Source organism: Hemicordylus capensis, chromosome 7 (genome assembly GCF_027244095.1).
Source record: "Hemicordylus capensis ecotype Gifberg chromosome 7, rHemCap1.1.pri, whole genome shotgun sequence".
NCBI lineage: Eukaryota > Metazoa > Chordata > Lepidosauria > Squamata > Cordylidae > Hemicordylus > Hemicordylus capensis.
The window spans coordinates 30,096,033-30,119,845 of NC_069663.1; the positions used below are offsets into that span (position 1 = coordinate 30,096,033).

Here is a 23,813-nt window from a genome sequence, read left to right on the forward strand (position 1 = left end):
TCTCGGTCTACATTATGAAATTTTATTGCTGACATGCAGGAATAGTTGGATGTAATACAAAAATAGGTCTCTATACAAATTCTCTTTGCAATTTTTTACAATAAGATCGTCGCCTCCGGTGTGTTGGCCAGCCTGTGTCCACCAAGAGAAGTCCCAGCAGCTCACAGAGTCCTCCTCACCCAGATTTCCTTCCCTTCCCCTCTCTCTCCAGTCTGCTTTAAAAACTGCAGCGTCAAAGATGAGCCAAACACCCCGCTCGACACAGTCCTTGAAGTATTGCTATTTCTATTGAGGTGGGACGAGGACCAAGACAGACGCACGTCCCGCTACATTGGGAGGAAAGAGTTAAATGCGGGGGGGGGAGGCCTGGGGGCTGCACTCTCTGGCCGGGGCAGGAAGCAAGGGAGGAACACGCCCCCCCCCTCCTGCCACGCCTCCCTGGACAGCCCCACAGGAGCACCGCCCAAGGGCAGCCAAGGCAGCCTCCATGCTGCAGCTGAGCAGGCCTTGGGGTGGGCATCGGGGCCTGGACGGAGACCGGGGGGGTGCCTGCTGGGCAGGCAGAGGGGCCCAGCCTCACTCCCGGCCAGCATCGCCACGGAGGGGCTGGGAAGGCAGTGTCAACAGCACTGACCAAGACCGACCAAGGGCGGCTGCCTACCTCCCGAGAAGCCCCTTCAAGGCCAGTGGCAGCCACAACGGGCCGTGGGCACAGCTCCTGCTTCTGCCACCCCACTGCAGCGCTTCCTGCCCCAGGCCTGACAGCAGCATGAGGGGGCACGTGGAGCCCCACAACCTGGGGTAGGATCAAGGAGGCGGCAGTTCAGCAGGGGCAGCCAGGATCCCCCAGCTGTGGCTGGACTACAACTCCCAGCATCCCCAAGCACAATACATCACAGACTGGGGATGCTGGGAGTTGTAGTCCAGCCACAGCTGGAGGAACCCTGGCTGGGAGCCCCAGCTAAGGGACAGCCGGGCCTGAGCGCCTTGACCGAGGCCTGCTGGCCCTGCGCCTGCTTCCGCTGACCAAGCCAGGGGGTGCTTCCAGGGAGGGGAGAGGCGAGCAGGCCCTCCGCTTCTCTCTGCAGCCCCATGCAGAATCCGCGCATGCACGGACCCCCCCCCCACTCGTGGGCTGGTGCCACCCAGGGGTCCTCGGGACGAGCACTGGGCCAGCACCCCCTTTGCCGGAAGCTGCCCCAGAGCTCAGACCTCGCTTGGCGCACCTCCTGAAGGAGACAGGGAAGCAGGCCCCCCCCCCCCCCCCCGGGCTCCAATGGAGCAGGGGTTGCGCCCTGAGAGAAAAGGCCAAGGATGAGGGTCGCCGTGCAGGAGGAGGGCCTGACCCCCTGGGCCCCAAAGGCCACGCTGGCTGTTTCCAACACCGCGCCTCCCGGCCAGAGCAGAGCCAGGCTTTGAGTGTGCATTCGCCCAGCTCCTGCTAGGCTGGATTTCCAAAGCGCCCAGTGATGCTTCGCAAGCAGGAGCATCTGCCTGCTCGGCCAAGATGCGCGGAGGGCGGCCCCGAGCCCCGATCCTCCACCATCGCCGGCAGGGCCACTCCAGCCCCCTCCCCGGGCATTTCTCAGCAGAGCACAGAGAAGAGGCCCAAAGGGCCACGGCACAGTCTCCTGCCCTCCCACCTCAATGACGGGGGGGGGGCTGCAGACGGCATCCTGCCAGCGAGGCCCTTAACGGAGGAGAATCCACACGCTCTCAGACAGACAGACACACGTCCAGGCAGGCATCCCTACGTTTGTGGAATTCACGCTGGCAGAAGAGCGCTCGGTGCCAGCCCTTCTCTTCCACCTAAGCAGACGGCCCCCCTTCAGCTTGGAGGGCTCCCCCACACTGGCCCACTCCTGGCCGAGAAGGGCCCTGCTTGCCTCGGGCCAGTTCTGCTTCCTGGAGGCCACGTCTCCTTGCAGGGCCGAAAGAAGGAGTCCCCGTGCCAGGGAGAGCCAGGCCCCCCGAGGGCAAGGCTGGGGCATCTTCCCATCCCAGGGAGGGCTGCCCGAGAACAGCTTGTCTGGCAAGAGCGGCATCCAGTCCAAAGAGAGAGGCTCAGAAACTGACCTGTTCTCGGGGCAAGCCGCTGCCGCTGCCGCCACCAACGCCCAAGCGCCAGGGAGGGAGAACAGTGGCCAGACCAGGAGGCCGTTCAGGCCCGGGAGGGCAGCCTGGGGGAAAGACCCCCTTTCACATTATCACAGCTTTATCCCTTCAGCCGTACCACTGGGGCAAGGGGGCAGCCCCAGAACTGATGCAAGAAGCGACTGATTTAAAAACCAAAACCAAAATCAGAACTCCCAGGAATCCCAAGAGAGAAGAGGACATGCACGGCCAGGAGGCGGCTTGCGAAACAGTCACTTTGATGACGTGGGGGACACACACACACACTCACACTCACACTCACACCCCTGAAGCTTATTCAAACCGTACGGCGCCAAGTGCAGCCCTCCTGGTCTTTGCAGTGGCCGGCTGAGGCCACGCTTGCCAAACGCTCCTCCTTTGAGTCCAGAGGACAGTGTGGTCAGAAGAAAAAGACAGAGGTAGATTTCAGAGCCATGACTGGAACTCGAGTCACTGTCTCGGCTTGCAGTGAGGACCGGCCACTCGGGGGGGCCTTCCCTCTGCACTCTTGAGGGCAGGAGGAGACGGCCCCGTGGCCGGGGCTTCCGGGCCGTGGCCGGGCCGGCTACTTCCGCAGGTAGCGCTGGGCCAGGAGGGCTGCGTCCAGGGGGCTCATGGGCTGGGCGTCCTGGCCCAGGCGGCGCACGGGGGGCACGCTGCCAAACTGCCGCTTGTGGAGGAAGCTCTTGGCCTCGTGGAGGCTGCTCTTCTCTTCCGCCAGCAGCAGCTGCTGCCTCATGTAGTTCTCAAACTCGTACTGGGAGCACAGCTCTTCCGTCACCTTGGCCTGTGGAAAGGGCGGACCCGGTCAGGGAGCAGGGCGGACCCAGCAGCGCCCCCCCACCCCCCCGGCTCCTCACCCTCCAGTGCCCCCCAACGAGCGCATGCCACCAGCCAGGGCCAGAAGGGGGAGTGGTGGTCCCCCCCCCCCGGATCTGGCTCCAGCAGCCCAGCAGCCTTAAAGCGAGGCAGTCAGCTCTGAGAAGACGATGGAGGGGTCTCTGCCCCGGAAAGCACCCCCAGGAGGAGAGGAAAGGCCGTCTCGCTGCTCTGGGCTTCCGCGGAGCTGGAACACCCAGCCTCCCCAGCTCGCCTCTTACGCAGAAGCAGCAGCTCCTGAGAGAGGGGCCCCCAGGGGCGGAGGGATGCTGGGAGGGAGCAAGGCAGGACAGAGCAGCGCGGGCGGGCGGTCCTCCTAGGGGGGAGGCGGCGGCGGCGGCAGCGAGCGGCTGGCAGGAGGGGGAGCCTCACTGCCCCGTGGAGGGGAACTCCAGGCTGGTGCCCAGGGAGGCGGACGGTCTGCTGAAGCTTCGGCTGGCTGCGGAGAGCCGGCTTTGCAGAGCGGCGGCACATCAGCACCGCACCGGCTGGGGTGGAAAGGCAGACGCCTGCCCTTGGCTCCTGCCGCTGGCCCACCCCCTTAGCTGAGGGCTGGGCAGGGGTCACAGGCCGACACAAGCCGCACCCTCCACGGGCAGCGTGCCGGGGGCGTCTCTTCCCCCCACCCCACGAGCGAGCGAGAGGCTGCAATCCCCACCACCCAGCCGAAAGCAGCGGGGCCCCCCCACCCCCCCGGACGAGCAGAAGACAAGCCACACAGAAGCAGCAGCAGCAACAGAGAGACCCACAGGGGCACAGGGGGCCCCCCATCCAGGCAGGCTACAGGGCTACCCCCCTCCCTCCCTGGGGGGGGGGGCTTGCCAGCTGGCCTCACCTCGTGCACAGTTTCCGGATTTGCCACTTGGTCGTCGATATCGGGCACCACCTGCAAGGGCCCGCTCAGGGAAGACATGGACTGCCTGTGGGGCAGAAAGGCAGGCCTGAGTCTCAGGGCAGGCCAAGTCCAGCCCCACCGGAGCAGAGGCCATGCTGAGCATCAGTGGGGCGGGTGGGGCACTCATTCAGCACCCGCGGAGCCTTTGGATGGGGCAGGGCGCGTTGCCAGCCCTTCCTGAAGCTACTCCCAGTGGGCTCTTGCGCAGCGGGGCTGAACGGCCACCCTCTGGGGATGAGAAGCTCCCAGCTCTTCCGCTCAGCGCTGGCCTAAGCCAGGGCAGGGGCCCCTCGCAGAGAGGGGAGCAGGAGCCCCAGGCGTCTTTCTCAGGAGGGACTGTGGACTGTGCTTTGGGAGCCAGCCAGGGCAGAGCCCCCAGCCCTCTCCCGCTGGAGAGAGCCCTCCCAGCCCCACGGCCTCCGCCTGGCACCGGACCAGACCCCGCTGCCCAGCAGGCGACTGCGCCCAGGGCCTGCCCTGCTCTTCCCTGCGTGGCCAAGGAGTCCTCCCCGACTCACCACGAGGCGATGATGGAGCTGAGCGAGTCGAGCACTTCGGAGGCCGTCAGGCGCTGCTGGGGGTCCAAGACCAGCAGCTTCCGGATCAGGCACACCGTGTTCTCCGACACCCGTCCATCTCTGCTGGAGAAGAGCAGGAGTCAAGCGGAGCGGGGAAGCTCCTGCCCCCCACTCCCCCCCCCGCTGCCTGAGGGGTCAAAATCTTCCCAGGGGCCCCAGAGGTGGGCCCCGTGCCGGCCCCAGGGCGGCTGGCTCACTCACTCACTCACTCAGGGATGGTGTACTCTGCAGCCTTGATCTTGCGGAAGAGCTCCTGAGGGATGCTGTCGTAGAAGGGGAACTGGCCGTACAGCATGGTGAAGAGGACCACCCCCAGCGCCCACATGTCACTCGGCTTCCCCCGATACGGCCGGCCTGTGGGGGGGGGAGGAGCAGGTCAGCGAGTCAGCCGGGCCATCAAGGGGCAGCCAGCAAAACAGCTCGTGGGCCCAGTTCATGGCCGCAGGGAAGGAGCCTCCCCTGAAGCAGAGCAGCGCTCTTTGGGCCAAGAGGCACCCACGGGGGGCGGGCAGGGCAGGGCGAGGAGGCAACCGAGGGAGCTGGCCGCCAAGGAGGGCAAAGGGAGAGGCAACTGGGGCTGGGCCCAAGGAGCACAGAGCGGAAGCAGGGAGGCCCTTCCCTTGGCAAGGCGCCCAAGACTGCTGTCGAGACAACCGGGGGGCTGGATTGCCAAGAGATGCCATGTGGCTTGAGAAGGCCCCGGGCCCACCGCTCAGGTGTGAGCAGGCACTGTCTTCACAAAAAGGGTCCGGAGCAGCAGGGCCCTCAGCCAAACGGAGAAGGAGCCCCGAGCCCCAGGAAGGGCGGCTGTGCCTACCACTGAGGACATCAGGGCTGATGTAGGCAGGACTCCCACGCTGGTCCTTCAGGAGGTCCTCCTCACTCACCAGGTGCTTCCCCAGGCAGAAGTTTGTGATTGTGATCCGGTGGGTCCTGGGGAGAACCAGGCAGGCATGAGCAGGGTTTGCAGCGCGGAGAGCACGAGTGACCCAGAGGCTGAAGGCAGCTTGGAGGCTCCACAGCAACCAGGCTCAGGGGGAACGAAACTGAGTGGGCTTCCAGCTGGCCGGACATTCCCCCCAAGTCAGTGGGCACCTTTGCTACTGGAGCATCGGAAGTGTGGCGGTGGTGGTGGTGGTGGCGTCCTTGATGTGTTCCAACTAAGAAACGTAACTTTGCTCATTTACAACCTTGACGGAAACCCCAAGAGATTCTTTGCCAGTAAACAGATTAAGTACTCACTCACCCTGCATGAGCGATGCCAAGGCCTCTAAACGCCCCGGTTGCAGAGTCAGTCCACAAACACACCCCCACCCACCCACCCCCGCCTCTTAGAAAAGGACTAACAATTCCCCAATGCCCCGCCTGCGAAAGGCAATGCTGCGTGTCCCCAGAGGGCCGCCACTCCTGTCGACGGGCTCAGGGCAGCAGCAGCAGCGGCAGTTCTGGGCGTCTCTTCATGCACTGCCCCAAACTCACCTCTCTGGGCAGCTTACAATAAACCTCTGGGTGGTTTATAATAATGTAATGTAGATTAAAACCAGAATTAACACAATGAAGAGATTCTACAAACTTAATTAAAAGTCTGGATGAACAAGTGTGTCCAGAGGGCCTTTTTGAAAGCTGTCATATGGAGAGGCTCTTATTTCGGCAGAGAAGGCATTCCAAAGTTTTGGGGCGGCGATGGAGAAGGCCTGTCCCTAAGCAGCCACCAGATGAACTGCTGGGAACTGCAGACAGACCTCCCTGGATTATCCCAATGGCGGGGCAACTCATAATGAAGACGACGTTCTCTTAAATACCCTGGGCTGAAGCTATTCATAGCTTTATAGGCTATAATTGATTGAGTGGGTGGTGGCTGAGCAGCTCCAGGCAGTTTAGGAGGAAACTGATTATCTCGACTCATTTCAAGCTGGCTTTAGAGCTGGCTATGGAGCTGAGACAGCCAGGGTCAGCCTGATGGCTTACTTTCACCGGGGAATCGACAGAGGGAAACAGACTCTGCTGGTTCTCTCGGCAGCGCTCGATACCATCGACCATGGTATCCTTCTGGATCGCCTGAGGGAGCTGAGGATAGGGGGCACTGCTTTGCAGTGGTTTCGCTCCTATCAAGCTGCAGATGGTGGAGCTTGGCGACAGCTGCCCCTCAAAACAGGAGCTGTTATACGGAGTCCCTCAGGGCTCTATTCTGTCACCAATGCTTTTTAATAAACCTTTGGATGAGGTCATCAGGAGATTAGTTGCAGGGTGTTTCAGTATGCTGACGACACCCAAATCTATTTCTCCTTATCATATTCAGGAAATGACATGCATTCCCTAAATGCCTGCCTACAGGCAGTAATGGGCTGGAAGAGGGGTAACAAACTGAAACTGAATCCAAGCAAGAAGGAAGTGCTCATTTGTAGGGGCTCCGAATTTGAAGGATTAGTTAGATCTTCCTGTCCTGGATGAGGTTACACTTCCTCGGAAGGAACAGGTACTCAGCTTGGGAGTACTTTTGGACCCAGGCCTCATGCTGGTATATCAGGTGGAGGCTATGGCCAGGAGTGCTTTCTACCAGCTTAGGCTGATCCGACAGCTGCATCTATTCCTTGAGGAGAACGACCTCAAAACAATGGTCCATATTAATAAGCTGCATCTCCAGCAGGTTTTACACATATTCAGGGGGCCTGCAAGCAGTTTCAGAAACTTTGGGGTCAAATAAAGGGCAATTACAGGTGACACCATTGCTAAAAATCCACAGGCTCTCTAACTGAATGTGAGAGACAGTTCAGTCAGGAAACACAGTCCTGGCAAACTCTGTTAGCGGTGGGCATGTCTGTTGGTAATAAAATGCTGGAAGAACTCAGGACCGTCTTCCATGGAAGATAGTCCAGAGGAGTTTGGCATGTTATGACCATGGCTAAAGTAACAGCCATTCTGAAAGCACGATGTGGCCACGACAGCACCAGCATTATTTTGAAAAGCTGGAAAAAACGGCTTTTTACTGGAACTAAATATACACTACTGCCCAGATGTATATTCTCTTTTTATATGACTGGCTGAGAACTCTTTCCACCATCATCATTCGCAAGCCCTCCGCTCTTGCCTGTGGGCTACTGCGTGAAACAGGAGGCTGGACTACATAGGGCTTGGGCTTGATCCAGGAGGGCTGTTCTTATGTGATGATGAATTCTCTGACTCCAACAGGAAAAATGGCGAAGTGAAAGACGACGGCTACCGAAATTTCCAATGGGAGCAGATGGACTTATGCATGCACTTGGGGATAGGCCAGTATCTCCACACTCTCTCATCAGTAATGGAAGACTGTCCTCAAGCAAAAAAATAAAAATAAAAATCTAATTTAGAATAGCATCTCTTAACAAAGCAGGCATTTGCTACAAGATGTCCCAAGGGTGACACACGCAAAAAAGCCTGTGAGAAGTTGCAGCGAAAAAATGAACCTTGGACGAAACCGTCGGCTGGCAGGACGGCCAAAACCAGGCGGGAGCTGAACCTCTGCAAGTTTCGCAGGCCCGGACCGCGTCCTTTGCAAGGGGAAGCCTTTCACCGACAAGGATTACATGAAGAAACACCTGCTAAAATGCTTCTCTTCCATTATCATGTCAATCATCAATAATATTACGTTTCATATTTCCCGCCTTAGGATTGCTTTAATGAAAAACGGTATATAACTTTAAGAAATAAAGAAATAAAGAAATTTTAAAAAAATATTTGGGTATAACCTATAAAGGCCTAAGAAGCGTAGGCCCGGGGGAGTTGAGAGAACACCTTCTGCGTCATGAGCCCCACCACCCACTGAGCTCATCTGGAGAGGTCCGTTTGCAGTTGCCACCGGCTGGTCTGGTGGCCTCTCAGGGTGGAGCTTCTGTTGCTACCCTGAGGCTTTGGAAGGCGCTCCCTGCTGAAGGAAGAGCCTCCCCATCTCCGACAGCTTCTAAAAGACTTATTCACCCAAGTTTCTTTTAAAAAACAGCATTGTGGTTTTAAGCTGTTCTAGATTTGTTTTATGTTTGTTGTAAACCACCCAGAGATGTGAATTTGGGGCGGTCCACAAGTATACTAAATTAGATCTATTTTCAGTCAGCCATATGGGTGTTCTGGGTTGATCACTTGTTCTGAATGTTGACGTGGTTTGGCTCTTTGGACTGAAAAGGTTGCCGGGCCCTCCTCCGAATACTCTAGGACTCTTTCCATGTCTAAATAAATGCCTGTTCAGCCGTTTGCTCAGGGGCTGGTCCAAGCTCCTGCCAGAATCGAGGCTTGATGTGAAAAAGCAAGCAAACGGCAGACTCCAGGACCACAGATATTAAAGGCGCCCTTTAAGGTGCACTTGGAGGACCATCGTGTCAGCAGCAATCCTGACTGAAGCTGCCCTGACCCACCTGAACACCCACGGAGGGGAGGTGGGGCAGCTGCCGCCGGCTTGCATGGGGCTCTCGTGAGGAACCTGGGTGGCAAAGCCTCCTTCAGGACTGCTCCAAAGTCACCCCAGCGCAGCCTCACAAGCGGGACGGCTGTGCAGTCCCCCACAGCAGATCACGGGCTGGCAACACATGTCTAGGCTGATGGGAGACCAACGCCATCCCCCCCCCCCAACCTCCGCCAGGACTCTCTGCTGCCGCCGCCCACAAGACAAGACACCAGACAACCTCCCGCCCCCCGTGATGACAGGCCTCAGGACCTCTCTCAGCTGCCCTCAGAGTAGCAACATATTTGAACAGGCTGTTCTCTGACATATGTGAGGACAGACTGAAAGGCAGACACCGCTTAGGATCAGAGACAGGCAGACTTCTGCCTTCTGCGGCGTGACCCCGGCCCGCCCGCCCGCCCGCCCATCAGCTGCAGAGATGGCCGAGGGGGGAGACAGCCCAGAAGAGGAGCAGCTCACCTTTTGTTCAGCACCATGTTCCCCAGCTTCAAGTCTCGGTGCACAATGTTCTTCTGGAAAGACAAAGGAGGATTTCTACTAGGAGAGCAACGGGATTCTCTCAGCAGAGGCAGAACAGAGGGATCAAGCCCAGGATTCAGCTCCACTCTGCCCCGCCCCACCAAGCTGCTGAAAATGGAAAGCGGCAGGAAGCTCTTTCCAGCCCACCCCACACCGCAGCTGGTGACCTTCAGGGGCCTGGCAGGGCAGCCACCCCAGAGGCGGGCTCCCAGGGCACGCCCAACCCAGCAGCTACACCGGCTTCAATAACTTTGCTTTCAACAAGTGCCTGAAATGTGCCGTTTAAAGCTCCTCTAGAGAATATTCGAGTGCCGTAACACTTTTTCAAGCATTAGTCCAACTGTGCTAAGATGACATGCCATTTCTTCTAACAGTTCCCCCAACGCCCTCAATACGGAGTTGTTCTGGCTCTTTCCGATCTCCACATTACGACTTGCATAGAACTGCGACACACACACCCGCCCCAGACCTGCAGCTGCCGCCTGCCCAGATCTGCCTTGTGGGCCGCCCCCCCCCCCCCGACCGGGGTGCAGAAAGAGCACCTTGTGGAGGGCTTCCACGACCCGCACCACGTCGTAGAAGACGACCACTGTCTCGCGCTCGCTGAGGCGCTTCTCCTTGATGACGTAGTGCTGGAGGTTGATGAGGTCGGCTGCCTTGTCGCTGAAGTCGTGGGCGCAGAGGCAGTCCAGCACCAGACAGATGCGCTTCTTCATCTTCCGGACCATCCGGCTGGATTCCAAGTCTTCAACAAACTCACACGCTCGGTCCTGCAAAGCCCCGAGGAGAAAAGAGGGGCAGCCGTTGGCTTGCTAGGAAGGCTGCCTTCCTCCACCCGGCTGCTGACGCGGCGGCCAGCCTCCCAGGCCGGGCCACGACCCTCCTGCAGGCCTCAGCGCCAGACCCCCGTGTGGTGCGGGTGGAGCAGAGACGGACGGAGCCTCCTCCGCTCAGCGGCTGGGGCAAGACTGGCCACCTCGCGCACTCAGCCGAGGCCACGGGGATGGCAGCCGGGGAGAGGCAGGAGAGAAAGCCTTCCTGCTGGCAGCCGCAGGAGCGCGGGGGCTCTTCCCGCCCCCCCCCCCCCGCACAGGGGTCCACACATTTTGCCGACCTGAACTGCTTTAGGCCAGCTGCTGTCAAACGGGCCCAGAGCAGCCATTCGGAAGCCTGGGAGGCCCCCCCCCCCCGCGAGCAGTGACAAGGGAGGAAGGCCTGCGGGGGCTTCCGAGGAATGCAGGAAGACAGGCCTCCGGGCTCAAGAGAAGGAGGGCCCCGATGGGCCTGGGAACCCGCGCAGGGCTCAGGCCGGCAGCTGCCCCCGCCAGTACCTGGAAAAGGCCATGATGGTGGACCACCCCATCCTGGCTGTGCAGGAGAGAGAGGAGGGAGTACTCGGTGTGCAGCAGCATCTTCCCCTGGCGCTCCTCTTGGGTTTCCGCACCTTTGTCGCTCCTGTCCTCCAAGGTGAGGATCTTTGGGAGTGGAGAGGAGAGACGGAGAACTGAGCCCCTTCCAGGGAGCCGCAAGCCCAAACCTCAGGCCCCACACCGGGGCGGACAGGGCAGTGAGGCCGGGAACGCCTAACCCTTGCTCAAGCTGGACCCTGGACAAACGGAAGGGGGCTCTCGGCTTGCCAGATGCAAGCAGGGGGAGACCGGCAGGGGGCGGGCCCTGGCCCCTGCCCTCTCCTGTTAAGACTTCCTTCCGAGGAGGACAGATGGAGAGGCTGGCATTGCTCTTTAGGGTTAGCAAAAGCCCCCTTGTTCCTCACTCACGCCTGCCAAAGCAGGTCCGGGGGGGGGGGGTTGCGGGGGCGCAGGCTTGCTGCAAAATTATTGCATAAGCGCATAATTTCAAGCTGACGCTTTGCAATTTTATATTATCGTTAGCCTGAGGGTTCTAATGGAGCCACATTTGCGGGTGGTGGATTGAATCTCAAGCAGAAGGGCTGGGAAAGACCCTCATCTGCTGGACCCCCGGGGGAACTGGGGAAGTCCGCTCCGGGTGCTCGAGTGAGCCTAGAGAAGGCACGGCCGCTCTGCTCCACCCCCCAGGCTCTGCCCGTGTCCCCGGTGCCAGGAGCAACAGTGGGGTCGTAGGGCCTCCTCCCGCTCCACCTCCAGAGCCGCATTCCCTTCTCCAGCTGCAGCCGCGCATCACACTTCCTGCTGCGGCCCAAGCACGCCAACGCAGCCGCGCCATCACGCGGGCAGACCCGGCCACAGGCTGCAGCAGCACCTCCACATCCGGCTCACCTTGAGCTGGTAGAAGTCGTCTGTGCCATCCTTCCTTGCCAGACACTGGACGATGCTCGGCACTGGGGAGTTCCCCAAGCGAGGCCCTGGGGACACAGGAGAGCAGCGCCAAGGAGTCCCTCACTCTGCACCTTCTCAAACCACCACCCAGCCTGGAGCGTGACTGAAGCGCTGCCTCCTGCTGCGGGCCCCCAACCCCAGCCATCATGCAGTTCCCCTTGGAGACCATGCCGATGCCACAGCAGAAGGAAACATGGGAGGGCTCAGCCCGGGCAGCCACCCAGAATGTCCACGGCGACCAACGGAGGACAGAGCACCACCACCCAGCCAGGCTGGGCGCTGGCTGGGTCTCCAGGGAGCTCTGCTTTCCTCCGTGAAAGTTCCCCACAGCAAAACCATCCTCTAGACGTGCAGGCAAGACCTTCTGGGAGCCTGGAAGGAGCCTTCACTGGCTTCAGGGCCCGTCTCCACCTCAAGGGTGGAAGAAGCCATGCGAGGGTGTCCTGGTGCAGTGCAAGCAAGCTGCAGGGTCACCAACAGCTGTCCCCCCCCCCCCCCGCATTCTCCTGTGCAATGCTGCGAGGGAGAGGACCCCACCCCGCACTCACCGAGAACGAAGGGCCCGGCCCGCTTGGCGTTGGTGCTGGAAATCCCTGCACAGAGCGCCTTGGCAGATGTCTCCCCGCCGCCTCTGTCGGAGGCTCGCCGCTTCATCCTGAGTTCTGGAGGGAGAGACACCCAACACTCTCAGGGAGGACCCAAGGGAGCCCCCGTCTGTCCCACCCAGGCTTTGTGGGGGCCCCTCCACACCTCCCCTGCCTCAAGGGCTGCCGCGGAGCTACCCTGCAAAGGCAGCCGGGCCCAGCAGAGCTCCGGGGACGCAGCACGGCTCCCAGGGCAGAGCCTGGGGGCTCGGGGGGGGGGCACCTTTGGTTCTGCACAGAACCTGCTGCAGCCCAAGACGTTGCCCGTGACTGCAAGTCCAAGGGAGAAAGCCAGCCTGCTGCTGCTGCTGCTGCTGGCCCCGCCCACGCCCTGGCTTCTCCATGGCCCCCTTGCCCAACACCCTCTGCGGGGGGCAGCTGGCTTCCAGGGCCACTTTTGGGCAGGGGCTCTCCTCAAGCTGCTGGGCCTCTCAAGAGGCCTCTTTGCAGGGCGGACTCAGCCGCCCCCAGCCCCCGCTTGCTCCAATGCTGGGGCAGCCTCTGGGGCAAGAGGCTTCTCTAGCGCGGGCGGGCAGGGGGACACCTTGGCCCTCCAGCTGGGGATGATGGGAGCTGTAGTTCAACAACAGCTGGAGGGAGGGCCAAGGCTGCCCAGCCCTGCGCGAGCGAAGCCTGCGGGCCGAGTGCTCGTCCAAGGAGGGCCCCTGCGCCGTGAGCGGAGGCGCCTCCTCAGGGGGCAGTTCTCGGGCCTCGAGCAGCGGGGAGAGGAACGGGGCCTCCCTCCCACTTCTTTGTAGACCGCGAGCCCTTTGGGGACAGGGAGCCACGCAGTTTTCTATGGCAACTGCTGGAGTTGTTTTACTAAAGCCACTCGGAGCGGCAGATATGCAGAATCCCAGGAAAAGCGCCTCCGTCGCTGGAAGAACAGAATGGGATGCTGAGGGCCAGCGGCTCAGCCAGCCCCTCCTGCCCTCCCCAGCAGCCTGCACCCGCCGGGGCAACACCCAACGTCTCTGGAGGACAAGCGGAGCTCTGCTGGCGGCCCTGCAAGCGGCCCACTTCCCGGCCTCCTCTCACCCCCGAAGAGCGATTCTGGGAGAAAACTGGGAAGGGGCCGGTGGGGGGGAGGAATGGCCTGAGGGCGACGGCCAGCCCACCCAGGCCAGGGGCACAGATGACGCCCCCCCCCCCCGCCCAGAGGGAAGAATCCGGGCGTAGCGCGACCCAGAGCAACACCAGAGGAGTTCCCAGGCTGCTGCCACCACCGGGCAGGCAGGCAGGCAGGGCTGATGAGTCACTCCTGCCCGGAGACTCCTGCGTCACCCAGCATGGAGCAGCGCCAGGAGGCGGCCTGGCGAGGGGCCAACGGAGTCTCCCAGGAGTGCTGTGTGCGGAAGCCAAGCGGGGGGGGGGGGGGCTCCGTGAGGCTCCAAGCGTGGGCTGAGCCTGGGCAGGTGGCCGAGGCGATGCGAGGAGGGCGAGAGGCTGCAGGAGGCCTCCGAGGACCAGGGGCAGGGGGGAGCAGCAGCAGGAGAGAGAGGGGCCTGCCCTCCCCTCTTGCCGGTGGGCTCCCCGGAGGCATCAGGTGGGCCCCTGTGGGAAACAGGAGGCGGGGCTAGATGGGCTTCCTCCTTGGGCCTGATCCTGCAGGGCTGTGCCGAGGAGGAGAGCCAGAGACCAGCAGCACCCCCCCGCCCCTCGTGGCCACCTGCAGGCTGCCCAGAGCACCTTGACCCCCGCCACCCGCCACGAGCTCCCGGGGGGCCCCAGCCTGCGGTTTGTCCCGCACCCCGGCCCTTCTCCCCAGGCCAGAGCCTTTCTGGCACCGCCTGTGCCGAGACGACCAACCAGCGGCACACGCAGAGGGGTGTGTGTGTGGGGGGGTGCTGAAAGGGCCCCAACCAAGCCTCACACAGGCTGCAAGGAAGATGCCTGCACAGCCCCAAGACTCCCGGCCCACCGCCCACCAAGCTGCGATTCCAAGAGAGACCCTGCTAGACACGGGGCAGCAGCCACCCCCCCGGCCACAGAAAGTGCTGCGTCTCAAGGCTTCCACGCCTGGGGCAACCATGCGGGGTGAAGCCCCCCTAGCAGGACCTGCCACGGCCGTCTGGCGCTGCAGAGGACCCGCCACCCCCGGCTGCGTTTCGCAAGGTGAAGACCTGCCATGCCAAGGCGCTTGCCAAGCGGAGGTGCTGCCGCCTGGGGGTATTTGGGGGGCAGGGAAGCGGCCCGCGGGAGCCGGACGCCGCTCCAGAGGGAGGCCCCCACCTGCTCTGCACGGCCGAAAGGGTCAGGGTTACGGCAGAGCAGCCACCACACCTGAGCCGGAGCAAAGGGGCCAGCCGCCTCTCCCGGGCGCCCCGGCGGTAGCACCCACTGCAGCCTCCCGCAAAGAGGCCCCGGCTGCTCCCTGCCCCTGCGTGGCCAAACCCGCACGGACTCTGACCAGCGCTTGCTCAAGGCCAGGCGGGAAGGCTGGCTGCTTCCAGACCCAGAGCGGCTCTCCAGACACGACCTCCAGATCGCAAGCCGCAAACCAGGCTGACGGTCAGCCCCCATTCACCACACAGACGTGCCCTGGCTGTCCACCTTGTCCCCAAACTAATGCGCCTGCCCTGGATGTCGCTCCAAGGAAGAAGCCCGTTTCCCCAGCAGGCCAGCCATCGCCACTATCTCCCAAGCAGGGGCCACGGGGGCACCTTCAGCGGGAGAGCCATTTCCCACTCTGCCGACCTCCGCAAGGCACTGTGCTGGGGGGCCCGGCCGAGAGACGGAGGAAGCCACTGAGAAGGGCCGGGCACGTCCCAGCACGCGGGGCATGCCTCCCACCACAGGGCAGGGGCGCAAGAGGGCTCCCCGGTGCTGGACAAGGCGCAGCACGGCACGGTGGGAAAGGTGGCCTCCACAGGGAGCCAGGACGGCCGCGCAGAGTGCTCTGCTCCCGCTGAAGCTTGGCACATGGGCCCCCTGCACAATCCCCCCGGAGTGACGGGGGCTGCCACTGGCCCCCAGGACTTACCTTGAAGGAGACTGCAGCACCGGGGGGGGGTGGGAGACTGGCGGGGGGGCAGGCAAGCAATGCGGGCGCGGCCAGCTGAGCTCAGAGGCGGGCGCAAGGAGGGTTCACCTCTCTGACCCAGTGGGGGCGGGCGGGCAGGCAGGCAGGCGAGGCCAGGGCCGGCCTCGAGGAGGGCGAGCCAGCCCCACCCCAGCAATCCAGGGCCCTCTGCCATCTCCCAGCCTCTAGGCAGAAGGCAGGAGTCGGAAGGACACTTTGCCCCGCGGGGCCGGCAAGGAGAGGAAGGTCTTGTTCTCAGACGCTGCTCCTGGACTGCATCTGGCGACTGTTCCCAGGCTCAGCAGAAGAGCCCCCTCCCGGGTTCACGGCCACATTCAGAGCCAGCCGCATTTCCCCACAAGTCTCAGGCTGAATTCTCACCACACTGAAGTCAGAGCTTCCCCAATCAGAAGTGCAGCTTGTCCTGGTGATCCTTGCACCGGACAGCTTTTGAAACACCAAGAGATGGTGCACATTCCCGGCTGCAGGACTCATTCAGGAGAGCGGAGCGGCCGGCCTCTGGGCTCTACTTGCACCCGGGACACGTGAAACTCAGTTAAAAGAAAGTGCAAGACCCCAAAGAGATGGGACTCCAAGGGGGAGATCTGCACACAGACCAGGTGTCATGCTGGCCAGAGGAGAGGCGGAAGGGAAGGCACAGCAAGGACGCCCAGCTTCGCGAGCAGCAGAAACTGGCCCAGAGTTTCTGCCGAGTTCTCTGTGTGATGACACCACCCCAACTTTTTAGGGAGGCCCTCCATCAGGCAAAGGACCTGAGCAGCGGCACTGCCAATTGTGCGACCAGCAAATGGTCTGGAGGCAAGCAAGCCTGGCCCCAACTGGTGCCCCTCCTGGGAATCCCGCACGGCCGTTCCGGGCTTTCCCAGAGGAACGGCAGCTTCCAAAGGCTGCAGGTACGGGTGCCACTGACTCAGGCGGCTCCCGGAGTGACCCTGGGCCAAGGCCATCACCACCTCTTGCCTGTGGGCTGCTTCCCAGAGGCATCTGGTGGGCCCCTGTGTGAAACGAGGCGCCGGGCTAGATGGGCCTCCTTGGGGGGCCGGATCCAGCAGGGCTCTCTCAGGACTGGGAAGGAGAACTCCCCCCTCCCCCCTTGCTTGGCATCCGCGTGTGACTCAATGCTCCCGGCACGACACTTTCATTGCCAAGAGACCACAATGCAGTGGAAGCCCCCCGGCTTCGGGGAGCAGGGCTGTCTTTGGATTTACTGCCTGTTGGAGCAGACAGACTGGGCTGGGGCCTCTGTTTTTCTCGACTTCTACTGGATTTCCCCCAGAGAGCATGCTAAGAATGTTATAATCACACGTGCTAGAGTTCTCAGAATACCAGCAGGGCCCTGCAGAGGAGAACTGGGCTGGATTCTGCGTCTCCCCTCCCCTGCCCCAAGCACAGCACTGGCTGCATTTACAGGGGCCGGCCCACCTCCCCTTCGCACACATGGCCACAGAAGCAGAGTTAGCCACTGGCAACAAGGAGGACAGAAGCTCCTTGATTTCCCAACCCGCAGCTCCAGCCGACTGCTCAGTAAGTTCATGCCAGAAACTTGCACAATACGCACCAGCCAATGCTTCCCTCCCCAAGTGTCCCACCTGAATCGCAACAAAGCATTTCTCCACTGGCAAAGCAACCACTGCAAATCCCAGGGAGAGGGCAAGAGGATGGGGAGGGGCAAAGCCCCCGGGGAGCAGAACGCCAACCTCCTCTCAGCCACCATCCTGCATAAATCCCACAGCCCCCCCCCCCCCACAAGGCTACAGCTGGGACAGGCAACCAGCAGCTGCGCCACACACTGGGCAGGCTCTGAAGATCACCCCCCTGCTTACGTCTGCCCCCAGTCAGAAGTGGGGGCATCCCCCCTTCGGGTCCATACAAAACACAGCACCGGAGAAGCTCGGCATTTCCCAGGGGAGAACGTGGGCCACAGATCCGGCTCCTCTGGGCCCCGCTTATCCCAGGGACGCAGGCAGGACCCTGTGAAGCAGCAGCAGCAGCAGCTTTGGCCACAGTCCAGGCAGGGTTCGGGCGCACAAGTGTGCAGAAGGGGAAGCCGGAGACTCGCCAGGATCCCAGCCCGCCATGCCCACCGAAGACAACCGCCCCTCCACTAGGGATCCCCAGAGGTTGTGGACTACGACTCCCAGAATCCCCAGCTGCCACGGCTTTTGCTTGGGGATCCTGGGGATCCCCGCTAAAGGCAACTCTGCTCAGACAACTGCCCAGCGACCCCGGGAGCCGGAAAGCCTCGTTCAGTTCCCAAAGCACCAAATCCTGCCGGGGCTGCGACGTCCCTCGAACCACCGGCACCCACCTCGGAGGGCAAGGCCGCTGCATGGGGCGCCCCACCCGCCCAACACTCCTGGGCTGCTGAGGGGGCCCAGCTCGAGGGGGGCTGCAGGGCCCCCAGGCAGCGCTTCCCGGGCTTCCCCACAAGGCGAGGAGGCCACGGCGCCCAGGGGGCTGCCCGAGCCGGACGGAGGCCGCTGCTCTCCCTTGATCTGGGGCGCCCCAGAGGCGGCTGGGAGGGAGGGAGCAGCGGGGGGGGGGGCGGCGGGGGGGCGGCCCTCCCCCGCAAGGCCTCCCGCATGGAGCTCGGTCTCTCCCGGCAGAGCCTGCACACCGGGCCGCGGCGGGCGGGGAAGCCGCTGGGGCTCCGCTTGCCACAAGCCCACCCCGGGAGGTGCAGCAGCTGCAGCAGGACTCCGCCGTGCGGGCGCCCGCCGGAGTGAAGCGCGGTCCCGCAGGCGAGGCAGGGAAGCTGCTCCCCCGCCGCTTCTCGCCCTCTTAGCAGCCGCCGCCGCCGCCGCCGCCTTTGCAGAGCCCCGGCAGGAGGGCTTGGGGTTGGGGTGGGGGCTGCCGGGCGCCCCGCAGGGCCCAGCCCAGCCCCGGCAGGAAGGCCGGCCGGCCGGCCAAGCGACTGGGCCCGGGCAGCCGACCCCTCCCGGCCGGGGGCGGCAGGGCAGGGCGGGGCGGCGGCGCGGACCCCGCAAGCCCCGGGGCGGGCCAGGCCTGACGAGCGCCGAGGAGCCCTTTGCGCGGACGCCCCCATAGGCGGCGGCGGCGGCGGCGGGGGGGCGACTCCTCCGGGCCGGCCGCCCTCCCTGCCTGCCCCGATCCCCGGCGGACCCAGCGGCTGGGCGCGGGGGGGCTGATCCGCCCAGGGCCCGCCTCGGGCACCTGCAGCCCCGCCGCCGCGGGGGGGTTGCGTTCCCCCGCCCCTCGGGGCCCCTCCCTCCCTCCCTCCCTCCCTCCCTCCCGGCTGGCGGGCGCGCCCCCTCCTCCTCCTCCTCTGCTCACCCATCGCCGCCGCCTCCGGGCCCGGCCCCGCCGGCCACCGTCCCAGCCCTCTCGGGTGCTCGGTTCCCGCCTGGCGGCGGACGTGACGCAGCTTCGCGTCACTGCCGCCAGCCCCCGCCTCCTCCCGGCTTGACCAACCCGGCCCCTGTCGCCACTTCCGGCTTTGAGAGGCTCTTCCGCCTGTGCCTCGGCCTCGAAGATGGCGCCGCCTCTGATTGGCTAGGGGAAGCCACCTGAGGCGCAGAGGGCGGGGCGTCCGAGGAGGCCGTGGACTGGCAGGCGAGTGGGGCTCCCGCCCCTCAGCTGGGAGTGATTGACAGGCCCAGGCAGAACCCAGGCATCGGGGTGGGGAGGGCCGGCGGGCGCCCTCTTGGGGCTAAGGCCGCTGTTTGAGGGTCCTGAGCAGTTCCATAGGCAGGCGGGGGGGGGGGGAGGTCCAGGTGAGGGCGGGGGGGGGGCGCTGCACAGGGAGGAGGGGTGTCCCTAGCGGGACCGGCTTGCTGCTGGTCGGGAGGCGGCGCTGCAACACAGGCCGCGCCCACCCTGGTGCCCTGAGACCCGATCCAGCACGTTTCCCAGACCCATTCCCCTCTCCGGTCAGCCCCTCACCATGGAGTTGAAGATAGAAACTTGGCTCTCAGGCAGGCCTGCGGGACTCCCTGCTACATGGGAAATAATGGTTTGCGCAAGACACAAGCAGGAGCTGAAAATGGCGTCATGTTCCACGGAGCTGGCTAGTCATCTTCTGGGAGGGGAGCATGTGTTTTGACACCCACTCTCCCTTTCTCTCCTTTTCTGCAATCAGCACAGCAGGCTGCCTCCTTAGTCCCCACAGAACCTGCCTTCCTCCTCTTAAAGCCCCTTCCCTATTGACTGTGGTGCATGGCCCACCCTCTTCCCAGGGCGAAGGAAATTCACATTCAGCAGCTGGGCGCTGGGGCCTCTCCCAAAGCCCCGAGGAAGGGAGCAGAGCTGTGGAGAGGCTCAAAGCCACATGGCAGACTCTGGAGCCTGAACCAAAGGGCACCCAGCCAGCCACTCAAGCCTACTACACTCTGTGCCGGGAGGATGAGATCCTGGCCCCGCAACCCCCATATCCTACTTGGAGCACCTCGTGGCACAGCGGGCAGCACCGGCAGGCAGCAGGGCTGGCCACTCACCAGCTGGCAGCAAAGGTTCTGCAGAGCAAGTGGGCAGCTGCACCCCAGTTCCCGACCCAAGCCTCAAGCGTGGCTGGTGCCAAGGAAACGAGGCCTCCCCTGCCCCACGAGGCCCCAGGGAGCTGCAAGCAGGGCAGCTGCAAGCAGGCCTTGCAGGCCGGCCAGGTGTGGCTGCTGACCCCCAGGCCCTGCCAGACTCTGGGCCTCCTCCTGCACATGTGCTTTCGGGGCACTGAATGAAACCCGGCAGCCAGTACAGGCTGCGGCACTTCGGCATGCTGCTTCAGCAAGCTCCAGGAGAGGGACGATGAGCAGAAGCGCCACTTGTGGCCCCTGCAAATGGCGCCCGGAGACTGCACTGGCCTCCTCCCCGCCCCCCATGGCATCCCCCTTTGCCCTAGCAGCTGGCCCAAGCCCTCGGCTGTCTTCCGAGGCCCTCCTCCCTCAACAGCTGCCAAGTACGAGGGACAGTGCCGCTGGGGCTGGGGCTGGGCCTCCTAAGAGAAGTGTGCCTGGCCCCTTGAGGTTAGGCTCTGAAAGCAGCCGCGTTCCAGAGCGCTGCTTAGAGGCCTGGCCCTTCGCGCTCCTCCGCGACTTATTGATTACATGTGTTTGCCGCCCCTTCCAAAGAGCCGCCTTGTGCTTTCTCCCACCGCTGCTTTCAGCATAATCTAGCTGCCTGCAAAGTGGGAGAGCAGACATGGAGGTTTTCACACAGGCGGATGAGGGCTTGAAACAAGAGTTTATTTGGGGAAAGGAAGAGGGAGGACTGGCCAAGGCAGAGCCCCAAGGCAGAGCCCCGGAAAGGTCCCCTCCTCGTCGTCTGGCTCAAGGGGTTCGCTGCGCACGTCCAGCACGAGTCCAGGGTCCTGGCAGGCTCATGTGTCCCTCTGCCTGAGGAACTCCTTCCTCCCCTTGTCTCGGCCACCAAAGGTGCGGACTCGGTGGATGAGCTGCAGCTGCTGCTGGATGGTGGCCCTGATGTCCATATCTTCAGGGATGTGGACGTAGCGAACGTTCCTTCCCGTCACAAAGAGGTCGGCCAGCCAGGCAGAATGGCTGGAGCGGTCAGTGAAGGTGGCTTCCGATAGGCGGATGTTCATGAAAGCGTCCACGTTGACGATGCGGCCGACCACCACACCCTCGTCCCGCAGCTCCACCGTGGTGACACGGCCGTGGAGGCCCTGCAGCAGGATCACCAAGCTGTTCTCCGAGATGGTGCGCTCCTTGACGGAGTGGCTGATCTCCATGGCGTGTGGCCGGACGGCTGGAGCAGAAACAGCAACAAGGAAAGGTCAGAAGTCCATGCTTGTGCCAGGGTTAGTGCCAGAGGGCACAGAAATGAGGGCCCTAAAAGTCTCTGTTTTTAGGGGTGGGGTTGGGGGTGGTGGGAATGAACAAGTTCAGAAATATGCAAGTCAGGTCAGATGAAACCTCCAGACTCAGCCTGGCTGAGTCAGTGATGCAGAGAGGAGAGCTGGTCTTGTGGCAGCAAGCATGAGCCTTGTCCCTTTTACTAAGCAGGGTCTACCCTGGTTTGCATTTGAATGGGTGACTATATGTGAGCACGGCAAGAGATTCCCCTTTGGAGATGGAGCCGCTCTGGGAAGAGCAGAAGGTTCCAAGCACCCTCCCTGGCAGCAGCATCTCCAAGATAGGGCTGAGAGAGACTCCTGCCTGCAACCCTGGAGAAGCTGCTGCCACTTGGAGAATACTGAGCGAGATGCACCTACGGTCTGACTCAGTATATGGCAGCTTCCTATGCAGCCTTCAAAGGGCGATTCTCTGGAGCTCTGAGCATCTGCCAGCAGAAACGGTCCCACCAACCAGGGCATAGCTAGGCGAGAGGGGCCTGTGTCTGCCCTTCTCCCCGTGGGCCCTTAGAGTGAGGGAGATAATGAAGAACATAGGGAGGGCTCGAGCTGGGGGGGGGGCAGGGTCCTTTGACCCCATCCGCTCCATTACAGCGACCCCCTGCCGCCCACGGATGCCAGTTACTTCCAGCACAACCTGACGCACAGTCACTCCGACGGAAAGCCGCCTCTGTGTTCAGTACGACTCACTCCGGAAGGGAGTCCACTTTGGGTGGCAGCCCTTTGCGTAGGAGATCAACTAACGGCGGGGTGCGGGGAGGCAGAAGGCGGCGCCCTCCTGCGCCCTCGCGGGCAGTGCTGGGAGGGGGCTCCGGCCCAGGGAGCTCTTGTCCCACCCCCGCCCGGGGCCACACGGCTTTCGCATCTTTCGCAAGAAGAGGTTATGTTTTTTCCACTGCCTCCTCGGCGCCGCCTTTCTCCTGGGAGGAAAGCAAATGCCGCCAATAAAGGAGACGGTCTTCCAGATCCAACAGAGCTCTTGTTCGGGTTGGAGAGGAGGGAGCGCAGCAGCACCCCTGCGGCGGAGCTGCTTCTTGCAGGCCTTTGCGGGCACGGCCAGAGCAGCCGGGTCTGCACCACCCCGAGAGGGTCCCGCCGCCGCCGCCGCCCCCGGTCACCTACCTGGAGCCACGTTCAACTTCTCGCCCACCCAGCCACCCACGCCAGAGAGCAGCAACAGGGCGCATGCGCAGCATTCTAGAGCCAGGCTGGTGGGGCGGGCTCATGAAAAAACTTCGACCACGGTTCGTTAATTCTCAACCAATCCGGGGGAAAGATGAAGGCTCCATTTTATTGGCTGTGTCGCCTGCACCTCACTGACCTGGAGGAATCGGAAGGCGGAGTTAAGAGGTGGAAGGGGTGTCGTGATTGGCTCCCGCCAGGTGCGCTTTTTCTGCCCGGAGGATGACGCAGTGAAGCCCAAGCCTGACCAATGGGGAGGCCGAAGGCAAGCCTAGAGCTAGGAAAGCGCAAGAGGAGTCCGTCCTGTTGTCTGGAGGCGCAGTGACCCCCGCACCCTTTGCCTCTTCCTCGGGGCGGAAGCCCATGGAAAGCGGCGCGGGATCCCGGCTCCTGCCTTTCCCGGAGCGGTGGGCGGCCAGAGGGAGCTTCCCCCCAGGAGGACCCAGCTGGGGCTGGCTGGCCGGCAGAGAGAGAGACGCCCCGCCGCCCGCCGTGGGGGGGAGGAGGAGGAGAAGGAGGGCGGTGGCGGGATGGGGGGGGGGCTTGGTGTCATGACCCGCCCCTCACCCCCTCGTGCCATTTCAGCCCCGTTTCCCCGGCTTCACTATCACGCGGGCACTCGCGAGGTGGCTTTTAAGAAATGGCCCCCTTGCTGGTGTGGAAGGAGAAGGAGAGACGCGGGCCGCCACGGGCGGAGGTGGACCGTCCCCCCCCCTTCTTCAGATGGTGGGGGGGGGGGCGAGGGACGGGACCAGGGACCCCCCAACTGTAGCCACACCCCTGATCCCTGGTCAGCCCCTAAATGGGATGCCTGCAACCCAACCTTCCATCAAGGATCTGCCAAAAAGTTCCATCAACTTGGTGGCTCTTGGAGGAAATCTTTGCTGGTGGCTTCCGGGTGGCTGCAAGTGCTGAGCAGGATGGCTTGGGCTGCGGGCAGAGAAGAACCCGGTCCGTAAAGGCCATGGCCATGAAACTGCACAGCTCCTGTAGAGTAACGCCCGGGGAGCCGAGTCCAAGCACTGAGCCTGCCAGGCGCCAGGAAGGGAAGGGGTGCTCCCTCCAGCAACGTCTGAGAGAAGGCAACCTTGGACTTAACTCTGAGTGGCACCCAGGACCTGGTGTGTGATGTCAGTGTCATGGACCCTTTAGGGTGATCATAGTGCCATCAAATTCAGCATACAGTACATGCGGGGAGAGAATCACCAAGGAAGTCTAACACAGACATTTTAGGGTTAGGGTTGCCCCTAACCCTAACCCTACTCAGAACCACATTACTAGAAGCCCAGTTAGATTGTATACCCAAAAGGAGGAAAGGTACCACTAAGTCCAGGAGGATGCCAGCATGGCTAACGGGTACCAT

General features: G+C 62.7%; 2 protein-coding genes across 3 annotated transcripts; both read right to left on the minus strand.

Moving 5' to 3' along the window:
* Window positions 1–18,891, minus strand: STK40 (serine/threonine kinase 40). Its single transcript, XM_053267745.1, has 11 exons — window positions 18,736–18,891; window positions 12,303–12,416; window positions 11,695–11,780; window positions 10,768–10,911; window positions 9,979–10,206; window positions 9,377–9,429; window positions 5,303–5,418; window positions 4,695–4,839; window positions 4,426–4,545; window positions 3,848–3,932; window positions 1–2,920 (listed from the first exon to the last, which is right to left on the minus strand). The coding sequence occupies exons 1-11, from the start codon at window positions 18,737–18,739 to the stop codon at window positions 2,699–2,701; spliced, it is 1,317 nt and encodes a 438-aa protein (XP_053123720.1). The 5' UTR covers window positions 18,740–18,891; the 3' UTR covers window positions 1–2,698.
* Window positions 18,892–20,618: 1,727 nt separating this feature from the next.
* Window positions 20,619–22,566, minus strand: LSM10 (LSM10, U7 small nuclear RNA associated). Of its 2 annotated transcripts, none has more exons than XM_053266792.1 (2): window positions 22,391–22,566; window positions 20,619–21,162 (listed from the first exon to the last, which is right to left on the minus strand). In XM_053266792.1, the coding sequence occupies exon 2, from the start codon at window positions 21,143–21,145 to the stop codon at window positions 20,774–20,776; it is 372 nt and encodes a 123-aa protein (XP_053122767.1). In that variant the 5' UTR covers window positions 21,146–21,162; window positions 22,391–22,566; the 3' UTR covers window positions 20,619–20,773. The 2 variants fall into 2 exon arrangements, with proteins under 2 accessions (XP_053122767.1, XP_053122769.1); XM_053266794.1 differs by lacking the exon at window positions 22,391–22,566 and adding an exon at window positions 21,959–22,381.
* Window positions 22,567–23,813: the final 1,247 nt, after the last annotated feature.

Excerpts from the sequence above, each read along its gene's own strand:
- STK40 (XM_053267745.1), bottom strand. Across the intron at positions 3,933-4,425 it reads AGCTCCATCATCGCCTCGTG|GCAGTCCATGTCTTCCCTGA; the intron begins GTGAGTCGGGGA and ends TCTGCCCCACAG. Across the intron at positions 2,921-3,847 it reads ATCCGGAAACTGTGCACGAG|GCCAAGGTGACGGAAGAGCT; the intron begins GTGAGGCCAGCT and ends CCCTTTCCACAG.
- LSM10 (XM_053266792.1), bottom strand. The coding sequence starts at position 21,145 with ATGGAGATCAGCCACTCCGTCAAGGAGCGCACCATCTCGGAGAACAGC.